Here is a 21,778-nt window from a genome sequence, read left to right as displayed (position 1 = left end):
CAGACATATAAGGAGATAGTCCAGGGCTAGATTTGATCCTGGGCCATACCCACACACATTTGCAGGAGTTGGCAAGTGATACCCAATCTAACCCTGGCCCAAGTTTTGTATAACCGTGAGCTAGAAATGGTTTTTATATTATTAAATGGTGTAAAAGGGAAGAAAAAAAGAAAGATGAATATGCAACAGAAACTACATATGCCTACAAAGCCTGAAATATTTACTGTCTGGCCCTTTATAGAACAAGGTTGCCAGCCCCTGTGTTCATATACTGTCTACTCGACTGTAAACGCCTTAAGGGCAGGACTTGGTTTGCACACTGTTATATTCTAGCACACAGGATAGTTCCTGGCACAAAGTAGATACTAAATAAGCATTTGTAAATGAATGAGTGAATGAAGACAATGAGCCTTAGTGAGGTCTGGCGACTTGTCTTTGGTCACACAGGAAGTTGACAGATGAACCAGAATTCAAACCCAGGTCTGGCCTACCTAGTTCCACAGCTGGATCCTAAGGTCCCAGAGCTGCATGCAGCAGCGATTTGAACCTTGTTGTTTTCCACCCAAAGGAGCTCCATTAGACTGTCTCTGACACGCTGTCAGGGAAAGGACAGTGCAGAACAGAATTTGGAAGAGAGACATACTGTACTGAAGAAAACCTTGGATAATTAAACCATAATAACATTTTTTCTTATTTTTTATTCAAGTCTAGTTGATTTACAATGCTGTGCTAATGATAACTTTTACATCTGATATATTTAATGTGCTTTCACATACATCACCTCTTCTTGGCTTCACAAAGTTTCTGTGTAAAGTAAGGCAGGTACTATATTCTCATTGCACCTATTACAAAACTGAACTTCAGGGAAATTAAGAGAATCGGCTGTCAAAAGTACTGAGCAGCAGAAACAGAATAATCCAGATCTGTCATTTTTAGTACAGAACTTTCTACTCCATCAACTAACAGATGTCCCCAGAACTCTACTGATGGGCAAATGTGCTACTCCTCATGATACATTAAACTCAGAGGGAGTTTAATAACACAGCATGACACCTCAGTACCTCTAAAAAACCCAAGGTCTACACTGTACCTGGAGTTTTATAAGCAAGAAAACCTCCTCAGCTATAAACAGCCAACTACCAACAGCTAGTGGCAGCAGGAAAGTCAGAACTTTGAAATGAAAGCAGTGAACTCGAGAATGATCTGCTCGACCGTATCATTACTGGCTTTTATTGGTGTGACGATAGTACAGGAATTGTGAGCTGCCAGATGCATGACCATCTTAAGGAAGGAAGTTGAGAAGTTCCCATCGTGGCTTAGTGGTTAACAAATCCGACTGGGAACCATGAGGTTGTAGGTTCGATCCTTGGCCTCGCTTAGTTAAGGATCCAGCGTTGCCGTGAGATGTGGTGTAGTTTGCAGAAGCGGCTTGGATCTGGCATTGCTGTGGCTCTGGTGTCGCCCCCTAGCCTGGGAACCTCCATATGCCGCGAATGCGGCCCTAGAAAAAGACAAAAAAAAAAAAAAAAAAAAAAGAGAGGGAAGTTGAGAAAGCTGACAGTTATCTTAGCTGACACTAACATCCACCCATCTCCTGAACTAGCTGCTATATCTAGGCAGCCATCCTCCAAGGCAGCTGATTTCAGAGCTTAGAGTATTTGGCTGAGAAACTACATGTGTTTCATGGCTGCCAAGGACCAGCTTTACTAACTCTATGAATGCCAGTGGTTGTGTGTTTTTATCTAGAATAGAGGTCACCAGGCCACACCCTGAATTAACTTGAATCTGACAGGCAGCTCTAAGCTGCTCAAGATACCAGCTCCGAATGTTTGCGACGACCCAATTTCACAGGTCTGTTTCTGTCCTCATGAGTTCCCTTACATTTTGTCAGGCCACGTAAGAACTTTTTTCCCCCCAGGAAATGTAGTCTCTATAAACAGTAGCAGCTGAGGCCACTGTACTAGATTTTGCCCATTTTTCAACTCTTTACTCACTTTTAGAAAATTGGGAGATTAAAATGAAGTGTCATTTTCAATGTTAGGATATGCACGGTTTTTAAGTGTTAAATAGTTATGACTTTTAAATCAAGTTTAATAATTATAATGTCTTGCTTGGCTAGAAAAAAAATTATAATTTTTTTCCAAATAATTTATATGGGAACTCGTGTAAGAAAAATTGGCAATCTGCAGGATAATGACAGATGGACTGTTCCTTTTGGTCCAACTTTAAACTTCAGTCTCTTTATGAAAGAAATCTCCCTATTTCACTTGGAAGTAACATTAGTGGTTGCAATGAAGAAAAGTCCGATTGGGATCGAGGCTCAAATATTTTACCCAAAGATTCCCTCTGTCAAAAATGAAAAATGAAAAAAAACTTGAATGAAAAACAATTAAGCCAAAGTCAGGTATTAAGCATCTTCGCTGTATTTAATGTGATATTGGGTGTAATGTCACATTCTTAGATGGTATCTGGAATATTATGTGTAATATTCCATGCAAAGCTTGGAAATACAGAAGAGGTTGTGGAGAGCTCTGTATTTGTACTGTCTTGAGCAATAAAAAGTGCGTCTTTTTGTTGTCAGACTTGAGAAAGAGATCCAAGATCTTGAAAAGGCTGAGCTGCAAATCTCAACCAACGAAGAGGCAATTTTAAAGAAACTAAAATCAGTGGAGAGGACAACAGAAGACATAATAAGGGTGAGCATTAGCTTATTTTAAAACTTTGAGTCCTTCACCAAACAATTTCACAAAGAGTACATAATTCTTCATAATATATCCACAATTAGAATTTATTTTTAAACTGTATTAATCATGGAGAATTCTTTTTCTTTATAGTCTGTGAAGGTAGAAAAAGAAGAAACATCAGGAGGTATGTTTTTGAGCAGACTGTCATGCCTAACTAAGATATTTTTTGATAAGCCTACTGAAACGTTCCCTTTATTATTAATATATTCTAAATGAATTCTGAATTAATATTAATTTTACAGCGTCAATTGAGGACATCTATGCTAATATCCCTGACCTTCCAAAATCCTACGTACCTTCCAGATTAAGGAAGGAAAGAAATGAAGGAATAGAAGACGATGAGCAAAATAGAAAAGGTATATGAAAAAATTTGTCTTCAATGGTAGGTTCTCAAATTCAGATTTTACAGTGTCACATATTAGCAAATCGCTATGATGTCCTATCCTTCCAGGTTAAGCAATGGTCCATTTTACAAAGTTCCATGAGGTATGGAAGTCACTTGCATAAGTAGGGATAGTGGGGTTGTAATATTTATTCCATGCATTTTATTCTCCAGCAAACTCGGTAAGGATAGGGAAGATAAAGGCCTGAATAATATGAGAGGCTCTTAACGCAAAGCCCTTCTCAAAAATCTCTCTCCCAACATATTCCATGTAGTAGAAACCAGAATAAAATGAAAGGAAATGAATAAAAAGAAAATATTCCCCTTAAGAAGGGTAGGCATTATTTACCCACCATGTGAGAATGATTTGCATGAAACGAATACTTCAAAGCCCCTGGGGAAATGAAGGCTGGTGTGCAGGCAGAGAGGGAAACTTTGAATTATAGAGTGAAAAGAGAAGCTACACGCTATCTGCAGGAAGTGGTTATTCATTCACTCATTCATTCATTCAACACATACTCCCCCGTGAACCCCTACTCTATGCCAAGCTCAGTTTTCTCACTAAGAATACAATAGTGAATAAAACAGCAAAAACCTCTGCCCTCACAGAGCTGACATTCTAACGGGGAAAAAAAAAAATAGATTAAAATTCGGTACATAAATAAAATATGTTAAGAGGTGAAAATGCTAAATTGAAGAATAAAGCAGAGAAGGGGGACGGACAAGTGGGGGTGAGGGTGTTGCCATGTTGGTTGAGTAGCCAGGGAAGACCAAGAACCACCCGGACAGAGGAGAGATGAAACGTAAGCTATGTTCAGAGAGGAAGGAGGGGACACAATAAAACAAGCGGTGCCACAGTGTAAATTTGCCCAGGATCCCACTCGCTTTCCTCTGCCAGATAACATCCCAGGATCTTGCCAGGGCCAAGACGCGGATCTCAGCTTCCCCCAAGTCAACCAGTTCTCCCCAATTCAGTTGTTCTAGTACAGCTGACTTTTCTCTATTTTTAGCCCTTCTTCTACCAGAAAACGAAAAGGAACATAAGGCAAAATGAGAAGCATGTGATTCTAGCCTTCTTCCTCACTCTTCAATACCAGTTCTACATTTAAACAACCTCCCTGTTGGGAAAACTTTAGAATGCTCTTCTCTGATTTCAACAGGCTGCTGGTCTGTGCAGCAAAGGGTGTAACATAGTAAAATAACCTGTGCTAGGCCTTTTAACTACAGGAATGCAGAGTAATTCTTCCTAACTTTAAAAAAAAAAAAAAAAAAAAAAACTCCTTCCTCCCACTGGCCAGTGTCAAAGGGTATAAATCTGTTGTGTTGCATTTATTAATTAGAAAGAGGAGATATTTTGGTTCCCCAGTGACAATCCTTACCAGTTGGAACCATTCGTTTCTCTTTCCCAGCTTCTCTTCTTTAGTCCTTCCCATCTTTCAACAATTCCACACATCTTTACAGAAAAACCCATGTCATGAAAGTGCTTGTCATTATATCATTAATGAATAAAATTGGAAAATTTTAAAAGATATCTCATAAAAGAACATCAAAGGGTATATTTCTTATAAAAATTAACACTGCAAAAAAGCAAGCTAGTTTACAAGAGAAAAAGTTAACTAAATCAAGGATCAAATTGTCTCCCAACAGCTTTGTATGCCATGGAAATCAAAGTTGAAAAAGACTTGAAGACTGGAGAAAGTACAGTCCTGTCTTCAATACCTCTTCCATCAGATGACTTTAAAGGTACAGGGATAAAAGTTTATGATGATGGGCAAAAGTCAGTATACGCAGTGAGCTCTAATCACAGTGCAGCATACAACGGCACCGACGGCCTGGCACCAGTTGAAGTAGAAGATCTTTTAAGACAAGCTTCGGAGAGAAATTCTAAATCCCCGACAGAGTATCATGATCCTGTATATGCCAATCCATTCTGCAGACCTACAACTCCACAGAGAGAGAAGGCAACTCCTGGACCAAACTTTCAAGAAAGGATAAAGATGAAAGCTCGTGGACTGGGTAAGGATATGAATGGATCCATACACACTATGAACAATGGGCTTTCAGAGGAGAGGGGCAGCAGCGTCAATCACATCAGTCCCATTCGGCCCATACCCCACCCCCGATCAATGACTCAACAAGCAGAGGAGAGGCCCCACAGCCCACAAAAGAGGCAGATGACTCCTTGGGAAGAATCAGATGTGACACAGGACAAGTGTGCTCCCTCTGCAAAGTCACAACTGAGTCCTGGAGAAGCACCAGTTGGGAAGTCAGAACGCCAGGGTTCTTCACCAACCTGCCAGGAGGATGAGGAAGACGTCAGATACAATATTGTTCATTCCCTGCCTTCTGACGTGGAGGATACCGAACCTGTGACGATGATTTTCATGGGGTATCAGCGGGCAGACGATAGTGAGGAAGAAAAGAAGCTTCTAACAGGGTATGACGGGATCATCCGTGCTGAGCTGGTTGTGATTGACGACGAGGAGGAGGAGGGTGAAGGAGAAGCTGAGAAACCATCGTACCATCCCATAGCTCCCCACAGCCAGGTTTTCCAGCCTGCCAAACCGACGCCGCTTCCGAGAAAGAGAGCAGAGGTTAACCCCCATGAAAACACAAACCACAAGTCTCCCCACAAAAATTCCATATCCCTGAAAGAACAAGAAGAAAGCTTAGGCAGCCCCATCCACCAGTCTCCGCTTGACATTCAGATTGCAGGAGATGGGACTGAGGATCCGTCCTTAACAGGTAACAAGAGTGACAAGGCTTGCCACTGCTGTTTAGTCATGTGACAATCTTCTCTTTGTGTTGTTGCCAAACCCTCTTGCTTTCAGCTCTTTTTGACCACCTCACAGACTAATACATGCTAACAGGTTTTTTTTAATTAATGCTGATATGAATTATAATCACCATAAGCAAAGTGATTAAGTCACTTCAAAAGATAAAGAAAGTGAAAAAAAAACTTGTTGCCTTATTTGGATATGGCATTGATTGACCTTGGTAACTTGAAATTCACCTTCTGTCATGGTATGGTACCGTATGTCAATGTATTTGAATCCCTAGCATGTTGGATCATTAATATCAGATCTTTTCCCATGAGAATCTGATGCCAGCTCTTTTTCGTGCCTATGATTTAAACTTCCTCCATAGCTTAACAAATTGCCTTAATTTTGCAAGAACAAAGAAGAAACAAATTTTCAGTGTGATATTTTATTACTTTGCTATATCTTCTTTCCCTATAATTTTATAATTCTATTAAATTTATTTCCTTATTTTTTCTACATTTTAAAATAGAACATCATTTTATCTTACATCAGCAATGACATTTAACTTCATACAGTCCTCCCTAACTTAGAAAACTTTTTTTATTTTCTAAATAGGTGCATTCCATATATTCTCATTCTCTGTAAAATTTTATAGCAATCTTGCTTTTTTAGCATTGAAGAGGAAATAGTTTTTTCTACAAAAGTGATAGCTCATCAATTTTAGACTCCTTGTTGCCATTTGACTATTGTATTCTATTTATCTATAAACAATAATTAAGAATATGATTACATTAATTATAATAGCTGTACTTACCATGGCTAAAGACATGAATCGAATTACCCAGGCATAAGTATTGGACATGTGAAAGGAACAGTAATTTTAAATGTTCTAATGGAAGAATTCTCATTAAAAAGCAATAACTGGAGTTCCCGTCACGGCTCAGAGGTTAGCAAACCCGACTAGCATCCATGAGGACGTGGGTTTGATCCCTGGCCTTGCTCAGTGGCTTAAAGATCCAGCACTGCCGTGAGCTGTGGTGTAGGTTGCAGACGCAGCTCAGATCCCGCATTGCTGTGGCTGTGGCACAGGCCGGCGGCTGCAACTCAGATTCAACCCCTAGCCTAGGAACCTCCATATCCCCCAGGTGTGGCCCTAAAAGTCAAAAAGGCCCCCCGATAAAGCAATAACTATTAACTCCCAGCTAATCCAGCAATCAAAGAACTTGATAATTCTGCACTTCTGTGGTGGCACCTGGACAATTCAGGAACGATTCTTCCGTTGCAACTCAGAAACCCAGTTGTAGGTTGCCAAAAAATAAAACACAACAAAATGGACCGCTTCCATTTTTTACGTAGTTCATTTCGGCATACCAGCTGTAAATGTAAGTGTTGGGGGGGTCTAGTGGTGAGCACAGCTGCCTCCCAGTTGTAAATGTAATTATCTGAAGAATTTCTAACTTCTTGGTAAGAGTCTACCAGTATGATCGTCCTAAATCAGAGCGGAGTGGGGTGTCCCCAGAGTGCAAACCCGCTGAAACTAAAGCTCCCTTTCTGTTTTGAGGATGAACTTTGTTTGCCGATCAAACCTTGCATCCTAAAGTTATTCTCCAAACAACAACACGGGAGGCTTAGACAAGAGGGGCCTGCAGTTTATGGTCGGGCGCAGTGACCTCACCCAGCATCAGACCTCCCATTTTTGGGAGCAGCCAGCTCCTCCCGAACACCCTTATTCCTTCTCCTCTACTCATGTCAACATACCTACCCCAGAGAAAAAGATAGGAAGTGACTAATGTTTCCAGACAACACTAATCATGCCACTGAACTAAAATAATGAAAACAGGAAGACCTTTTTCAGACAAAGTAACAATACAAAGTTTTGTGCTATATCAATCAAAGCATCTTACAAACAGAATGCTCCAAATTCCTTGCCTTCTGTCATGACATTGTTTTACACTCCTGTTTTCCAATTCAGCATACGGATTACAGAGCTGGTATTTTTTAATTAATGAGTGTTAAAAAATAAATATATCACACTGACATATGCCCTCAGGGAACAACCATATAAATAGAATATATAGCCACGGAGGCATTTCAATTTCACAAGTACCAAGTAGGTTGAGCTTCTCCCTCTAACCAGCCCCCTAAAAAAAAAAAAAAAAAATGCATATTGATGCTTGAAAATCCACCATTTTAGTCAATTTCCTCATGTATGCTATAGGTCCCTACTAAATATAAATATTCCTGACAGGTGTAATAGTTAAGAATTTTTAGTCCTTTTTAATGTAAATGTCATCCGAGAGCAGCTTTTAACTTGGAAGCGAGCATGAAGGAGAAAGAAAGCTAGAAAAAAGGTTAGGGTTAGGTCCTAAAGACCAGATTTTTTTTTTTTAGTCAAAACTTTGAACAGGAAATGACAAGAAAATCTAGGCAAAGTTATGTCCATTTGCTAATGCAAATACAACAGAGTGTGTTCTAAGGATCTGGTTCAATACCAGACACGCCTGCCAATGAGAGGCCCCTGTAAGCTTTACTGGGGCTCCGCTAGCATCCCCGCCAGAGAGACAGGTGGTTCCCTTTGTCATCCTCACCAGTCCACTCTGGTACTTCTTCTAGCCCTGTTTTCCCCCTTACAGATCAAGTGGCTTTTCAGGATGACATAGGGAACGTCAGCTCGGGGGATTCACAAGCTATCAAAGTCAAACTGCCAACCTGTGGCGACCATCAGGAGCCAGGGGATACTGAGAGGAAGGAGGCAAGCTCTCTCCCACCGAATTAGACCAGCCAAAACAACACGTCTGCGATGCTCTGGGGAGAGGACGTAGAGATCAGAGAAGAGCAGAAAGGAGGCGGTACAAGGAGAACTGACGACTCAGGGGTTTTAGCTGCTACCCCAGGGGCCCTCCATTGCCAAAAGCTCCGTCCCCACACATCTACTCGGAACTCACACCCTCTGCTTACCATAGGTCTAAAGAAGGGAACAGCAGACCCTAGCAATCTGGAAATCTTTTCCCCCCTTAAAACAACGAGACGGTGCATTACTGGACTATCCCACTCCTGAGAACGCAGGCGTCCAGGGTGTACGTTAAGAACTGCATTGAACGTCCACAGCACAATGGGCATGCCTGATTTACGGAAGCTAAACTGAGGGCTATTCTAGGGAGGAGATTTTGTCCCTGCTCTCATTTTCAGTATGGCAAAACAGAGGTCCCAAAATCCAAGGGTAAAAACCATTAAACCTTGCCTTCTGCCTTCAGCGCCCCTCTTGCTGTGGAAGTACTGTCCTCTCCTCAGGTTTCACCAGCCAGCATCTCCCAGCAATCGAGACTGTCCTCCTGGCTACAGAGCAAAAGAAATTCTCTCAGCTGGTCCTAAACTCAAGGGAATATTCTTGATCCTCCCACTAGGTATAACAGTTTCCCTGAAGTTTCCAAGGGAAATAATGCTCTTTGATTTCATTTAGACAAAAACATTTTGTATAAGTACAGTGACAATAAAAATGATCATAGTCTTCTTACAGTATTGGATTCCTACCCTTTCTCGTATTTGTGAAAAAGAGTTTTTCAGATATAGGGTCATTTCATTTGTTAATAGGCAACTAATATACAGCTGTAAAGTGAGAGAACATGACTTCCTTTTTATTTTTAATTAAACAAAATTTTGCAGACAGTTAAGTAGCTGGTTCTTGGGCCATACTACACATGAATGTAATGGTCGGTGCCTTGAAAGCATCTCGCAACTTTTGGAACATGACTGAGGCAGCTATACTCTAAGTCCTAAATATGAAGGGCATGATACCAGAATATCAGACATGTGTTATGAATTTTAAATCTATATTTTTAAAATGGTTTCTACATCCACTATATCATCAGCAGTGAAATATGCTCCAAAAAGATACATCTGCCATTTGAAAATACTTATATCTTTTTATTTATTTATTTTTGTCTTTTTGCCTTTTCTAGGGCTGCTCCCTCAGCATGTAGAGGTTCCCAGGCTAGGGGTCTAATCAGAGCTGTAGCTGCCGGCCTACACCACAGCTCACGGCAATACCGAATCCTTAACCCACTGAGCAAGGCCAGGGATCGAACCCACAACCTCATGGTTCCTAGTCGGATTCGTTAACCACTGAGCCTCAACGGGAACTGTTGAAAATACTTAAATCTTGACAAAGACATTTTATAAATACTCCAACTCCTAACTACTGACTCACATTGTTTCATTATAAAGAAGTTTGCTCTTGGGAGTTCCCATCATGGCTCAGTGATTAACGAACCCGACTAGCATCCATGAGGATGTGGATTTAATCCCTGGCTTTGCTAAGTGTGTTAAGGATCCAGTGTTGCCATGAGCTGTGGTGTAGCTTGCAGACATGGCTCAGATACTGTGTTGCTGTGGCTCTGACGTAGGTCGGCAGCTTCAGCCCCGATTTCACCCCTAGCCTGGGAACTTCCATATGCCTCAGGTGTGGCCCTAAAAGGACAAAAAAGAAAGAAAGAAAGAAAGAAAGAGAGAGAGAGAGGAAGGAAGGAAGGAAGGAAGGAAAGAAGGAAAAAAATTTGTTCTTCCCATTCTGTATCCAAGGATGAAGCCTGTAGAATAACCAAATTTGATGAGTTAAAAGATAACCCAACCATCGTGAATTAGGGTTTTTTTTTCCCCCTTTGGTAGTGCATAGATCAGAAATATGCACAAAACACTGTCATTGACCTGTAGCTCTTTATCTATAGCTAATAGTGATATTATGCACTAATCCTATATTTATTCAATTTATGCTATGTTTACACTATTAACTTTTATAGAAATAGGTTCCTTCTGATTCTGAGCCTGCTTCTGCCCTAAGTTAACCAGAGCTTATTATTTCTACTATCTTTTTATGCTACTAAAACAATGCTCACATTGTTGGATAAAACCATCTGAGGTATGTTTCAAACTTTCCTGAAATCTATGAAATGGTCATTTAGCGTGAATATTAAAGCTTTTTTTTAATAACTCTATTTCTTCTTTAATTTGCAGCTTTAAGGATGAGAATGGCAAAGCTGGGGAAAAAAGTTATTTGAGAGGTGTACCATCTACGTAAACATTCTTTGAAGAAGAAGCTAAGAAATGTCTGCAAATTTCTCTTCTGGATATTTTGTTTCTTATTCCCGGGATTCAAAAAATATAATTATACCCATATTAAGCCATGTGAATAAGCAGTAGTCATTGTTTGTAAAAAGAAAATTTTTAAAATCTAGGGAGAACATTTAACTTTTCCAGTTACTTGACATGATTCAGTGAGGGGGAGACCAACGTATTTTTATCGTATTGATACCAAAGCATTTCTAATAAGAGCTTGTTAAACGTAAAAATAAAGTTATTTAAAATAGTCTGACTATATTTTATTAACTGACATTGTAATTTTGCTAAACAAAGATTCAAAGATCAAAGGAAGCCACTGGGCCTCCTCACAGAAATACTCATCTTCAACTCTAACAAGTAAACATGCCATCCCAAGTCAACGAGGCTTTAAGACAACTATATCCTTCTGCTAAGAACCGAATCGATTAACTTGATAGAGACTTAAAGCTCTCTGCATACATTTTAAAGGTGCATGCAGTAATTTTCTTCATATTTCGGGACTGCATTTGGATAGTGTACATGGCTCCTCAGATGATAACTGATATATATGCTCATTCTTCTTGAAATATCATCTTTCTTTCATTCAGTTCAGTGTGAATCCCAGGGTCCAATGACATGATCTAAGGCTGTTGGATGGAAGACTTCCCAAATTCTCAACAAAAATCTGGTCTTATGTTTGACCAGTTCTTGAAAACAAGTTAGAATCCTAATATATTAAAACATAATAAGAAGGTGTACAACATTTCATTCCCAAGTATTCTTCCCAGAATAGTCCATCACGATTTGAAGAACACTCCCATACCAATTCTCTCCTACTCACTTTATTGTACTGCCCTCCACTCAACACCCTCAAAATCCACTTGAACACATCCTTCCCTGGATCACGCCAGTGCAAATTACTCAGGTCCTGCCAAGTCTTTCAGGGAATAGTCAGTGTCCTCGCAGAGAAAAAATAAATTTCCCTTGTGAGACTATGATGAGATTACCTTAGCTACTGATGTGGAGGCAACAAGAGGTAAAAGAAGCAGATTCTGATAAGGACAAGCATTTATCTGGGGGGCATCAACCTAAGATGAGTTGTTTGCAAGAGCAGTTGTTCTCTAGGTGGAAAGAGCTCCTCAGCTGGCCTGGAAGGTTCAGGAAAATCTGGAGAGTCAAATTCCAGAGGCATTTTCATACAAATACCCCGATTCTAGACCCAAAAGTCCAATTTCTCCCCTTTCATGTCACTTTCCAATGTTAGCATAAGTGACGTGTCAAATCTGCACATTCTTTTGTAGCTCCACCATCCTTGTGATTAAGTCATTGGTTTGGAAGAGTTCTCTTTTGGTGCAGCAGATTAAGGATACAGCATTGTCATTGCAGCTGCATGGGTCACTGCTGTGGTGTGGGTTCGATCCCTAGCCTGGGAAATTCCACATGCCGTAGATGTGGTCCAAAAAAAAAAAAAAAAAAAAATCACTGATTTTTATACCCAAAAGTTTAGTAGAACACTGCCTGGCACCTAGCAAGTGATCAGTAAATAAATGAATGAATAAATGGTTCATAAGGAAAAAGACGTAGTCTGCAAGGGGAGGCTGTGTAACACCAGCAGGGCTCAGGCAACATGAGCGAGAATCTGGCTGGCAGGTCATCTAGCTACTTACCATGAGGTATGGATCAGGGCTTGAATGTAGACGTGGCCCAGCATGGCCAGAACTTGTGAGAGGCTGGAGCTGATCTTTTGCCTAGGAGTGAAGCTGGAGCTGCTGCAGAATTGGCTGCCAGATGGGCAGAACAGGTTCTAAGTGCAAAGCTGGAGCCTGTAGGTCAGGGCTGTTGAGGACTGGACCATCCACACACCAATCCACTGGCTCTACTGTTCAATGAAAAGGAAGGAAAGCTGGAAAAATGGAAATGAAGTGCCATCTTGCCACTATTGCCTGCGGGATCCCTCTAGCACCCTCTTTTGGCAAAGCCTAACATTGCATCAACGGGCAAAAGAGAAATGTTTACCTCACAAAGTAAAGCAACAAAGGGTGGGTTTGGAGAGGAAGCATTAAATGATGAAGATAAAGATGAAACATTTAATTGACACGGTCCATCTGATTTTCTACTTAGCTTCCGTATTTATGCTTCTACACACATTTGACCATTCAAGCAACTAAAAAACAACTGTTTCAGACAAAAAAAAAAAAAAAAAAGAGGAGTTCCCGTTGTGGCGCAGTGGTTAACGAATCCGACTAGGAACCATGAGGTTGCAGGTTCTGTCCCTGCCCTTGCTCAGTGGGTTAACGATCCGGCGTTGCCGTGAGTTGTGGTGTAGGTTGCAGACGTGGCTCGGATCCTGCGTTGCTGTGGCTCTGGGTAGGCCAGTGGCTACAGCTCCGATTCGACCCCTAGCCTGGGAACCTCCATATGCTGCGGGAGCAGCCCAAAGAAATAGCAAAAAAAAAGACAAAAAAAAAAAAAAAAAACCTGTTTCAATCTAATCAGATGCAGGTATCCTTTATACAAAGATCTCACCTTCTCCCCCAAATGAGGAGACACACGCTCTGGAGTCACTGTATACACAGCTAACTATATTTAACATTATTTTAAAGAATAGTTGTAGATTAAGAGAATAATTCAGAAGAAATGCAAAGTTCCCATATATGCCACACCCAGTTTTTCCCATTCTTAACATCTTACATTTGTATAATGCATTTGTTATAATTAATGAACTTAGAGTAATAAACTGTTATTAACTAAGGTCTCATAGTTTGAGATTTCCCTAGGTTTTTTTAATTGCTTCTCATTTATTTTTTAATTGTTATTTCCCCAACTTTTTTTCCTATTGTACAGCATGGCGACCCAGTTACACATACACATACACATTCTATTTTCTCACATTATCATGCTCCATCATAAGCGACTAGACATAGTTCCCAGGGCTACACAACAGGATCTCATTGCTAATCCATTCCAAGGCAATAGTTTGCATCTATTAACCCCAAGCTCCCAATCCATTCCACTCCCTCCCTCTCCCCATTGGCAACCACAAGCCTATTCTCCAAGTCCATGACTTTCTTTTCTGTGAAAAGGTTCATTTGCGCCATATATTAGATTCCAGGTATAAGTGATATCATATGGTATTTGTCTTCCTCTTTCTGACTTAGTTGACTCAGTATGAGAGTCTCTAGCTCCATCCATGTTGCCGCAAATGACCTAATGTCTTTTTCCGTTCCAGGATCCCATATAGAAAACCACATTACTTTTAGCTGTCAGGTCTCCTTAGGTTCCTCTTGGCTGTGACTGTTTTTCAGACTTTCTTGTTCTTGACAACCTTGACAGTTTTGAAAATTATTGGTCAGGTATTGTGTAGAGTGCCTCTCTATTGTAAATTGTCTGATATCTCTTTCATGACTAGACAGAGGTCATGAGTTTGAGAAAGGAAGATCAGAGAGGTAAAGTGTCATTGTCATCACATCCTATCAGTGTTACAAAGTTTCAATATGATTCATCGCTGCTAAGGTTGACCTTGATAACCTGGCTAATATAGTTTTGTCAGGTTACTTCACTATAAAATTATACATTTTCCCCTTTTCTATGTATACTGCATGCTTTGGGAAGAAGTCACTATGCACAGCTCACACAAAGAGTAGGGAGTTAAGCTCATGCTCCTCGAGGAGAGTATCTACATAAATTACTTCAAATTCCTCTGCACCAATCTGTCTATTCTTCACATTTATTCATTCAGTCATTAATTTAAATCAGTATGGATTCATGGATGTTTACACTACACTTGTTACAGTCCAACACAATTTGTGGCTCAAATTGTTTCAGCTTTGGCCAAATGAAAGTTCTTTCGAGTTGGTTCCTATGCACCTTTGACATACACCCATAAATGTGTTAAATGTGAGATGTTTTTCCATTTCATCAGATAATCTTTAGATTCTTTCAACCATGTTTTGTTGTTTTCAGTGCACATGTCTTGCACTTTCTTAAAATTATTCCTAGTTTATTCTCTTTGATGGGTGTGGAATTGTTTTCCTAATTTCACTTTCAGACTGTTTATTGCTAGTGTTTTAGAAATGCAATTGAGTTTTTATATTGATTTTGTATCCCATTACCTTGCTGAACTTATTTATTTCTTCTAGTAGTTGTTTACTGGATTCCTTAGGATTTTCTGTATATAAAATTATATCATCTGTAAAAAGTGATAGTTTTACTTCTTTCTTTACAATCTGGTTACCTTTTATTTCTTTTTCTCACTTAACTGCCCTTGCTAAAACCTCAAATACAATGTTGACGCAAAGTGCTGAGGACACTCATCTTCTTTTCTTTCTTTCTTTTTTTCCTTGTCTTTTTCGTCTTTTTAAGGCTGCACGTGCGGCATATGGACATTCCCAGGCGAGGGGGTCTTATTGGAGGTACAGCTGCTGGCCTACCCTACAGCCACAACAATGCCAGATCCGAGCCGCATCTGCGACCTACACCACAGGTTACAGCAACACCAGTACCTTAACCCACTGATCGAGGCCAGGGATCGAACCCAAAACCTCATGGTTCCTAGTCGGATTCATTAACCACTGCACCACAAGGGAACTCCAACTCTTGCCTTGTTTCTGATCTTAAGGGGAAAGTGTTCACTCATTTACCGTTAAGTGTGATATTAGCTGTTGGCTTTTCCTAGATTCCTTCACCAGGATGAGAATTCTCTTCTGTTGAGTATTTCTGCCATGAATGGGTGCCTCTCTTTAATTCTGCTCAACTTTTTCTTCATGTGTTCTGAAGTTTGTTATAAGGCACATACCTATTTATCACTGCAACGTATTCCTGATAAATTAATGCTTTAATCAAGTAAGAAGGGTCTATCTCTGATAATACTCTTTGCTTAGAAATGGAATCCATCTGGTAGAAATACAGACACTTTTGCCTTCTCATGCTTACTCTTTCATGCTATTTGTTTCCTCATTCTTTGAAGACTATTTCTTCTGCAAACAGAATTTTTGTTGACTTTTTTTGTTCTCTTCCAAATGTTTTTTCACTGTCTGACCACAGACTCCTAGTCAGGTGTTAAATGAATCATTATTCCTATGTATGGAATGCTTAATTTTTCTCTTTCTCCATTCAAGACTTGCTCTGAATTTTTTGCTTTCAAGAGTTTGACTATGATTTGGATGGGATTAAGATGGTGGAATAGGAGAGTTTGACTATGATGTGCATAAGCCTGACTGCTCACGTTCCTGCTTGAGTTGTTTTCCTGCATCATGAATTAGTAAAGTTAGGCTTCTTAGCAAATTGGGAAATTTTCCAGTCATTATTTCCTCAGATTTTCCTCTTCTTCTGAGATAATACCTAAAGATGGCATCATTTAACAGGTCCTGAGATTCAATTCTTTTCCAATTTTTTTCTTTATTCTGTTCAAACATTAGATAATTTCTATTGATCTCCGAGTTCATTGGTACTTTCTCCGTCATTTTCATTCTGATGTTAATTCTCTCCAGTGAACTATTTCAAACACTGTATTTTTTCAGCTTTCCAATTTCCATAAGTCCTTTCATTTCTATTTCTATGCATTTTTATTTATAGCAAGAAAATCCCTTTTTATAAAATTGAGAACAGGATTTTTATAAAATTGAGAATAAGGATTTTAATGCATGCTTTAAAATCCTTACCCTCCTGAATCTAATCACCTAAGAAATCTCAAAGGTTTGTCTTCATTGATTGTTCTTTCTTTAGAGCAAGGATTGACAGACTATGCCCCAGAGGCCAAATTCATCCCACAAATTTTTTTTTTTTTTTTTGTCTTTTTGTCTTTTTGCCATTTCTCGGGCCGCTCTCGCGGCATATGGAGGTTCCCAGGCTAGGTGTCCAATCGGAGCTGTAGCTGCCAGCCTACACCAGAGCCACAGCAACGCGGGATCCGAGCCGAGTCTGCAACCTACACCACAGCTCACGGCAACGCCGGATCGTTAACCCACTGAGCAAGGGCAGGGACCGAACCCGAAACCTCATGGTTCCTAGTCGGATTCGTTAACCACTGCGCCACGACGGGAACTCCTTTTTTTTTTTTTTGGTATGGCCCACAAGATATGTTTTAGGAACTTTCTCTCCTCTAAACCAGAACTATAAAGCCAGGGCTAACATAAAATTACATTCATTTATTTGATAACAAAATAAGAAGTTAATTAAGCTGATACCAAGTTTAGGATCAGCAAAACCCCCAGATCTTTCTACCCAAAGGTAGAATTCAAGAGTAGCAATAAGATAAATATATGTTTTACTGAGGTGAAATTCACATAACATAAAATAATCATTTTAAAGAGGTATTTCTTTTCACACTGTTGTACAACTACCACCTCTACTTATCTCAAAACATGTGCATCACCTCAAGACAAAACCTTACACCCTTACACAATCATTCCCCATTCCCTCCTCCACTCCCTCCCCCAAGGCCTCCGTAACTACCCCTCTGCTGTCTCCATATATTTGCCTATCCTGGATATTTCATATAAAAGGAATCATAGTAGGTGACCTTTTGTGTCTGATTCACTTCGCATAATATTTTGAAGGCTTATCCATGTGACAGCATGTATCAGTACTCTACACCTTTTCATGGCTGAAAAATATTTCATTATATGTACCATAGCTTGCTTGTTCAGTCATCTGTTGATGGGCATGTGAGCTATTTCCATCATTTGGCTGTTGGAAATAGTGCTCCTATGAACATCAAACGTTTTCTGTTTTGTTTTTATTGTGGCAAAATATACATAACACAAAATTTTCCATTTTAATTACTTTTAAGGATACAATTCAGTTCATTAAGTACGTTCACAGTGTTACGTAAGCATCACCACTATCAATCTCCAGAACAATTTCATCATCCCAAACAGAAAATCTGTAAAGAATACCTTCCCATCCTCTCTCTCTCTGCCAGCCCCTGGTAAGCACCATTTGACTTTCTCTCTGTATGAATTTGACTAGTCGAGGTATTCCAAGTGAGTAAATCATAGAAGAGCTGTCCTTTTGTGTCTGGCTATTTCACTTAGCATAATGTTTTGAAGGTGAACATCAAACTTTTTGTCAAATAAAAAAATACACACTTCACATATAAAAACTACTAAAGTTTAACACTGGAATCAAAAGCAATGACACCATCACCACCATGTACGAAGCCCCTTTTGCTGGCATCACTTCATCCCTTCCTCACAACTGCCCTGTGAGATGGGCCTTACAGAAGAAAGACTGAGGCTCAGAGAAGATGAGTGACTTGCCCTACGATGTGACACCTGTAAATCGAAGGTGCATATTTGGCTCTTTCAACTCTACTCCCAAACTCCTTTTTTTTTTTTTTTTTTTTTTTTGTCTTTTTGCTTTTTTTTCTAGGGCTGCTCCTGCGGCATATGGAGGCTCCCAGGCTAGGGGTCGAATCAGAGCTGTAGCCGCCGGCCTACACCAGAGCCAGGAATCCAAGCCACGTCTGCAACCTACACCACAGCTCACGGCAATCCCGGATCCTTAACCCACTGAGCAAGGCCAGAGACCAAACCCGCAACCTCATGGTTCCTAGTCACATTCGTTAACCACTGAGCCACAACGGGAACTCCTCCTAGTCCCTTTTAATCACGAGATTAGCTGCCTCCCAGCCCACCATTTATAAGGATGGTCAGGACAAGGAGAGACCCATGCAGAAGGAAGAGTCAGGGAAGGCTTCAAAAGTAAGGAAGTTTGGGGGCAAGATCTTAATAAACTAGCTTTTGCAAGGAAGGGAGAAACAGCAAGAGTATTCCAGGCAAGTGACCAAGAGTGACCTGGGTGCGGAGATGAGCCTGATGGCTATTGGGCAAGAAGAAAAGAAGCAGGATACAGACAGGGACAGTGTGTAACCTAATCCGATTTGAAAAGAGCTAAGAAGAATCCTTTCTTTCTTTTCTACCTACAATGGATATCTCAGACAAGGACCTTTGTTCTTTTTTTCTTCTTGCTTCACCAGAATATACAGATAAATAGAACTTCAGCCAATAACTACACGCCCCCCAGGGCTTCCTAGTTGGCGTCTGCTGCATCTGTCTTTTCCCACTGCAGCCTGGACCAGGGCAGGATGTGGAAGGGATGAATATTACCTAGCACACATTAGAGCCAAAATCGATCTCATCACCAAGTAGGCACTAAAGTGAACTTGAATCATCTGTTAGATAACTTATGCCACAAGCTACCTATGCCCTTAAGATTGATTTCTACAGATATGAAAACAAACGCAGCCTAAGTTATGAATGCCATTCCAACTACAATTTTGTTGAATTTTTCATTTTTTTCAGAAAAACACATTTATTTTTATTTTAGACACCCCCCTCTTTAAGACAAGAACTCATGATTTTGCTCACTGTTTGAAGCAACACTGCTGAGAATATAAAGGCATTTAATTTAACAATCCCACTTATCAAAAGATATCTTTAAAAAACAGATCAGGACAACTCTGTGTATTAACAGATGATATATCAAAATAGTACCAATAGATAAATCAGTGAAAGAGAAGTTAAAATATGTTAGCCTCAGCACTGAAGATCCAGGAAGTTCACATATTTGAAAACCAAATACGCCAAGGTTCATCTTCTCCTTAAAAGAGTCTTTCGTTGTCATAAGTAGAGTATAATTTATTTATTTATTTATTTAATTTATTTATTTTTGTCTTTTTGCTATTTCTTTGGGCCGCTCCCGCGGCATATGGAGGTTCCCAGGCCAGGGGTCGAATCAGAGCTGTAGCCACTGGCCTACACCAGAGCCACAGCAACGCGGTATCCGAGCTGCGTCTGTAACCTACACCACAGCTCATGGCAACGCCGGATTGTTAACCCACTGAGCAAGGGCAGGGACCGAACCTGCAACCTCATGGTTCCTAGTCGGATTCGTTAACCACTGCGCCACAACGGGAACTCCAGTAGAGTATAATTTATTAAGAGAAATTTATTAACCTTTAAGCCCCTTATACTTGAAAATTAGAAGAAAATATTTTAGTGCCCGTCTAATTTTCCAAACTAAAAAAATATGTTTTTAAATACATTTGAAAGGAAGTTCATACTGCAAGTAGCCTGGTGCTCATAGACTATGAACACAGAAAGTTCCCATCTCAAACCCTAAGCTACTTATGATAAACACCTATATAAAAAAGAAAGGCATATCATTTTATCCAGTGAAAAATGTAAGATACATAGCTGAGGCTATTATCTACACCAGGTAGAATTTAGGTCCTTGGACCAGGCAGAAACTATGAAATAATCAGAAAGAACATCTAAAAAGTAAAGAGTAAAATGCCTTCCTCAACTTTTTTGTTTAAGAATTTAGAGTTTTGCTTGTTTCCTCTACCTAAGGTGGTTATATTCATTTGTTACAGAGAATGTAAAGGGAAATTATCAAACATCTGTTACAAATAATCATGGTTAGAACACAAACCAAATACATTGGTCCCTAAATTTCATATTCTAACCCACAACCCGGACACCCCGCAAAAAAAAAAAAAAAAAAAAAAGGCATTTTTTTTTTCAAATAAATACTAAGAGTTGGTGAATTTTAAGGGAAATGCAATCCCAAGATCATCTAAGTACTAAAAAAATGAATCACAACACAAGGAAACAGAAACAAAGCAGTAGTATTATGGCGCCACCAACTGGCTAGAAGTCCTCATAACAAAGATGAGACCCAGACAAAAAATAGAAGAAAATTATTGGAATAGGAAGGAAAATAAAATTGATAATTCTAATTCATTACAGCATCAGGAACTTCCAACAAAACAGCACCACTCATTTTTTTTTTTAGCAAAAGGAAAGGGAATAACTCTTAAATACGTTCATGTTCGTAAGAGTGAATTTTATTAATTTGAAATGCAAGTCTATAATCTCCAAAGGCTTGGACTTAAATCTTATAGTCAAAACAATTAACATATAAAATGCCATTTCAGCTCTGTAGCTGAATATATAAAGACACTCTTAATCAGAAGATACATACTTGCATTTCATTACTAAGAAAGAAATTACAATATTAATAATATATTAAATGTTAATGAAATGGTGTTAGCCCCACTTCCACCTTTACCAGGAATGTAGCAAAATACATGGAACAAACGACATTTCCAAAAAAAAAAATAGCACTTAAAAACATGTTTGTCAAACATTCCTAAGAAAAGAAGGGGGAAAAAAATTCCTAAGAAAGGCCATTCAGATAAAGTAGTAAAAATAAATGTTTTCTTTAAAGTACTATTGCACCTTTATAGTCCAAAATATTTGCCTTAATATAATCTCCATTTTATCCTAATGACATCTTTTTTGTTTTTCCAAACAGTTCTTTTTTTAAATGCTAATATTCTCAAATATTCAGCATAAAAAAAAAAAATTTGAGTTATTTCTCCTCAAGCAAAGCCTCCCCTTTAATAAAGGCTCAGAATTACACATAAAGATGTGACATCAATTTATGGTCCATAGGACCCTCCTGAATGTTGATCTCTAAAGACCAGACCTCAGAATTTCTCAATAGACGTGGCCTGGTCTTCCCAACTTGAAGTCGTGAATTCGCTCCAGGGAGTCGGCATAGGAAACAAGTTTTTTGGATCAATGATGATTATCACCTGGTCTGCAAAAGCCAAGGTCTTCACTTGCTCATAGATGGTTGATTGCAGATAAGAACATAGTGAGAAAAGTCAAATTCCCACAGACATAAATTGCTAACACCATCTTTTTAAAAGCATGACCCTGAAAGGAAAAAAAAAAAAAAAATGAGCTATGAAAAAAAAAGGAACTAGTGTCATTAAGATTTGTGTC

The 21,778-nt window shown here is 39.4% G+C and overlaps 2 protein-coding genes and 1 long non-coding RNA gene across 16 annotated transcripts in view; 1 reads left to right on the top strand and 2 right to left on the bottom strand.

Moving 5' to 3' along the window:
- PALMD (palmdelphin) overlaps positions 1-11,250 on the top strand; it is a 50,865-nt gene extending 39,615 nt beyond the window's left edge. For both annotated transcript variants that reach the window (XM_085020953.1, NM_001038645.2), the window contains 5 exon segments: positions 2,582-2,696; positions 2,835-2,868; positions 2,987-3,100; positions 4,774-5,871; positions 10,899-11,250. In XM_085020953.1, coding sequence (XP_084877079.1) covers positions 2,582-2,696; positions 2,835-2,868; positions 2,987-3,100; positions 4,774-5,871; positions 10,899-10,942 — 1,405 coding nt within the window. In that variant the 3' untranslated portion in view covers positions 10,943-11,250.
- Positions 1-12,861, bottom strand: part of LOC146404227 (uncharacterized) — a 335,728-nt gene extending 322,867 nt beyond the window's left edge. The window contains exon 1 of the long non-coding RNA XR_014844672.1: positions 12,650-12,861. This is a non-coding gene — a long non-coding RNA (uncharacterized LOC146404227). The remainder of the gene's footprint in view (positions 1-12,649) is intronic.
- Positions 12,862-16,370: 3,509 nt separating this feature from the next.
- The window catches only part of FRRS1 (ferric chelate reductase 1), a 103,288-nt gene continuing 97,880 nt past the window's right edge, over positions 16,371-21,778 (bottom strand). For 11 of the 13 annotated variants that reach the window (XM_021088475.2, XM_021088480.2, XM_085020244.1 and 8 more), the window contains one exon: positions 20,815-21,709. In XM_021088475.2, coding sequence (XP_020944134.1) covers positions 21,617-21,709 — 93 coding nt within the window. In that variant the 3' untranslated portion in view covers positions 20,815-21,616. Of the gene's footprint in view, positions 16,831-20,814; positions 21,710-21,778 lie in introns of those variants that run through there. The other 2 variants (XR_014842713.1, NM_001128486.1) reach the window with 2 other exon arrangements.

Source organism: Sus scrofa, chromosome 4 (assembly GCF_054392235.1).
Source record: "Sus scrofa isolate SSC_HxYL_T2T_F1_AM1 chromosome 4, Sscrofa_HxYL_maternal_Yorkshire_Landrace_v2.0, whole genome shotgun sequence".
Classification (NCBI taxonomy): domain Eukaryota; kingdom Metazoa; phylum Chordata; class Mammalia; order Artiodactyla; family Suidae; genus Sus; species Sus scrofa.
This window is presented reverse-complemented; position numbering and strand designations above follow the sequence as displayed.